Source organism: Geospiza fortis, unplaced genomic scaffold (assembly GCF_000277835.1).
Source record: "Geospiza fortis unplaced genomic scaffold, GeoFor_1.0 scaffold375, whole genome shotgun sequence".
Taxonomy (NCBI): Eukaryota; Metazoa; Chordata; class Aves; order Passeriformes; family Thraupidae; genus Geospiza; species Geospiza fortis.
This window is the reverse complement of record NW_005054641.1, coordinates 80,038-82,733: the sequence shown is the minus strand read 5'-3', so window position 1 is coordinate 82,733 and position 2,696 is coordinate 80,038. Positions and strand designations below refer to the sequence as shown.

At 60.2% G+C, this 2,696-nt stretch overlaps 1 protein-coding gene across 1 annotated transcript in view; it reads left to right on the top strand.

Moving 5' to 3' along the window:
• Window positions 1–2,696, top strand: part of DENND4B (DENN domain containing 4B) — a 43,896-nt gene that overhangs the window by 16,791 nt on the left and 24,409 nt on the right. The window contains 4 exon segments of the mRNA XM_031064831.1: window positions 2–189; window positions 1,115–1,367; window positions 1,450–1,519; window positions 2,292–2,461. Coding sequence (XP_030920691.1) covers window positions 2–189; window positions 1,115–1,367; window positions 1,450–1,519; window positions 2,292–2,461 — 681 coding nt within the window.

Sequence of the window (2,696 nt, the reverse complement as noted above, 5' to 3'; positions counted from 1 at the left end):
CGGGGAGCCCATCACGGACGTGGCCGTGATCATCCGCTCGCAGGGCGAGGAGGTGCCGCAGGGCTTCACCTGCATCGAGACCAGCACGTCCGGCCACCCCGTGGACCTCAACGCGGGGCTGCTCAACAACCCCCAGATGTTCCTGTGCTACAAACGCGGGCGGGACAAACCCCCCCTGATCGAGCTGGGGTGAGTGGGGGGCACCGAGCCCTGCTCTGGGTCACAGCGGGCTGGGGGAAGAGTTTGGGAAACTGGGAAAGAACCCGGAGGGGGAAAAGTTTGGGAAGCTGGGAAAGAACCCAAAAAGGGAAGAGTTTGGGAAGCTGGGAAAGAACCTGGAGGGGGAAAAGTTTGGGAAGCTGGGGAGGAACCTGGAGAAGGAAGAGTTTGGGAAGCTGGGGAAGATCTCAGAGTGGGAAGAGTTTGAGAAGCTGGGAAAGAACCCAAGAAGGGAAGAGTTTGGGAAGCTGGGAAAGAACCCAGAGTGGGAAGAGTTTGGGAAGCTGGGGAAGAACCTGGAAGGGGAAAATTTGGGAAGTTGGGAAATAACCTGGAAAAGGAAGAGTTTGGGAAGCTGGGGAAGATCTCAGAGGGGGAAGAGTTTGGGAAGCTGGGAAATAACCTGGAGGGAGAAGTTTGAGAAGCTGAGAAAGACCCTGGAGGTGCCGCCGGCAGCTCCTGGGGTTCCCCTCACCCCTCTCCCTGTGCTGGTGTTCGCAGGGGTCTGAGGATGAGGGAAGAGATGAGAATGTTGATTTTATGTTTCAGAAGGCTTGATTTATTATTTTATGATATACGTTATATGAAAACTATGCTAAAAGAATAGAAGGAAGGATTTCTTCTGAAGGTTAGCTAAGAATAGAAAAAGAATGATAATAAAGGCTTGAACTGACTGAGACAGTCAAAACAGCTGGACTGTGATTGGCCATTAATTAGCAACAACCACATGAGGCCAATCACAGATGCACCTGTTGCACCCCACAGCAGCAGATAACCATTGCTCCCATTTTGTTCCTGAGGCCTCTCGGAGAAAGGCCGAGAGAGAAACAATCCCTCAGGAGAAACAATCCCAAGGAAAGGAATTCTGCTAACGCACGTCTGTGACACCCCTCAGGGTGCACTATGAGGGCAAGGACCGGCCCAAGCCAGGCTACCAGATCCTGGACACGACGCCCTACAGCCGCTCGGCCAACCTGGCCTCGGGCTCCCCGGGCCACCAGCGCACGTTCCTGACGTTCCGGCGCGCGGCCGAGCCGCCCGGGCACCACACGCTGGGCGTCACCGACATCTGCCTGGTGATGCCCAGCAAGGGAGAGAGCACCCCGCACACCTTCTGCCGCGTGGACAAGAACCTCAACACCAGCATGGTGCGTTTGGGGGGGGTCCCTGTCGCCCCTCCGGTGCCGCCCAGCCCGCGCTGAGCCCCAAATCCCCGATCCCTCCTTGCAGTGGGGCCCCGCCTTGTTCCTGTGCTACAAGATCGCCGTGGCCAAGGACAACACGCTGGTCTACGAGGCAGGTGGGGACCTGGGGCTCAGGGTTCTGGGGCCTCATTGTTGTTATTATTTTGAAAACTATTTTCTGATTTAACCTCCTGCAGCTGGCGTGGGGCTGATTTGGGGGAGCCCCTGGGTCTCCTCAGGGGGGTTTGGGGAGCACAAGGTGGGGCCCTTCAGCTGCCCCAGCACCCCTGGGGGGGCCTTGCCAGGCTTTTGGGACTGGAGTCACTTACTGGGGAGGGGGGACAGTGGGGTCCCTTACTGGGCAGTGTGGCATCCCTTACTGAGGTGACAATGGGGTCCCTTACTGGGGTGACAGTGGGGTCCCTTACTGGGAAGTGTGGCATCCCTTACTGGGGTGACAGTGGGGTCCCTTACTGGGCAGTGTGGGCTCCCGTACTGAGGTGACAATGGGGTCCCTTACTGGGGTGACAGTGGGGTCCCTTACTGGGCAGTGTGGCATCCCTTACTGAGGTGACAATGGGGTCCCTTACTGGGGTGACAGTGGGGTCCCTTACTGGGCAGTGTGGCATCCCTTACTGAGGTGACAATGGGGTCCCTTACTGGGGTGACAGTGGGGTCCCTTACTGGGAAGTGTGGCATCCCTTACTGGGGTGCCAGTGGGGTCTCTCGCTGGAGGTTGGGGGCAGTTGGGTTTCCTGTTGGGGGGAAGTTTTGGGGGGTGCTTTTGCGGAGCTCTGGGCACTCACCTGGCTGCCCCCTCCTCACTGGCGTGGGTGAGATGACCTGTGGGGCTGATCCCGGTGTCCGGCTGTCCGTGTGTCCGTGCAGGGCTGCTGAGCCGCTACCCCGAGCAGGACAGCGAGTCCTTCCCTCTGCCCGAGTCGGTGCCCGTGTTCTGCCTGCCCATGGGGGCCACCATCGAGAGCTGGCCCGTGGGCACCAAGTACCCCCTGCCCGTCTTCTCCACCTTCGTCCTCACCGGCGCCTCGGGGGACAAGGCACGGCAGGGCAGGGGGCTCGGGGAGGGGTGGCATGGGGGTCCCCAGTGCCATGGGAGGGGTTGGGTGCCCAGGTCTCAGCGCCTACAGCCTCGTGGGACCGGGATCCCTGTGCCAGGGGCTCCCAGGGCTGTGGGACCGGGATCCCTGTGCCAGGGGCTCCCAGGGCTGTGGGACCGGGATCCCTGTGCCAGGGGCTCCCAGGGCTGTGGGACCAGGATCCCTGTGCCAGGGG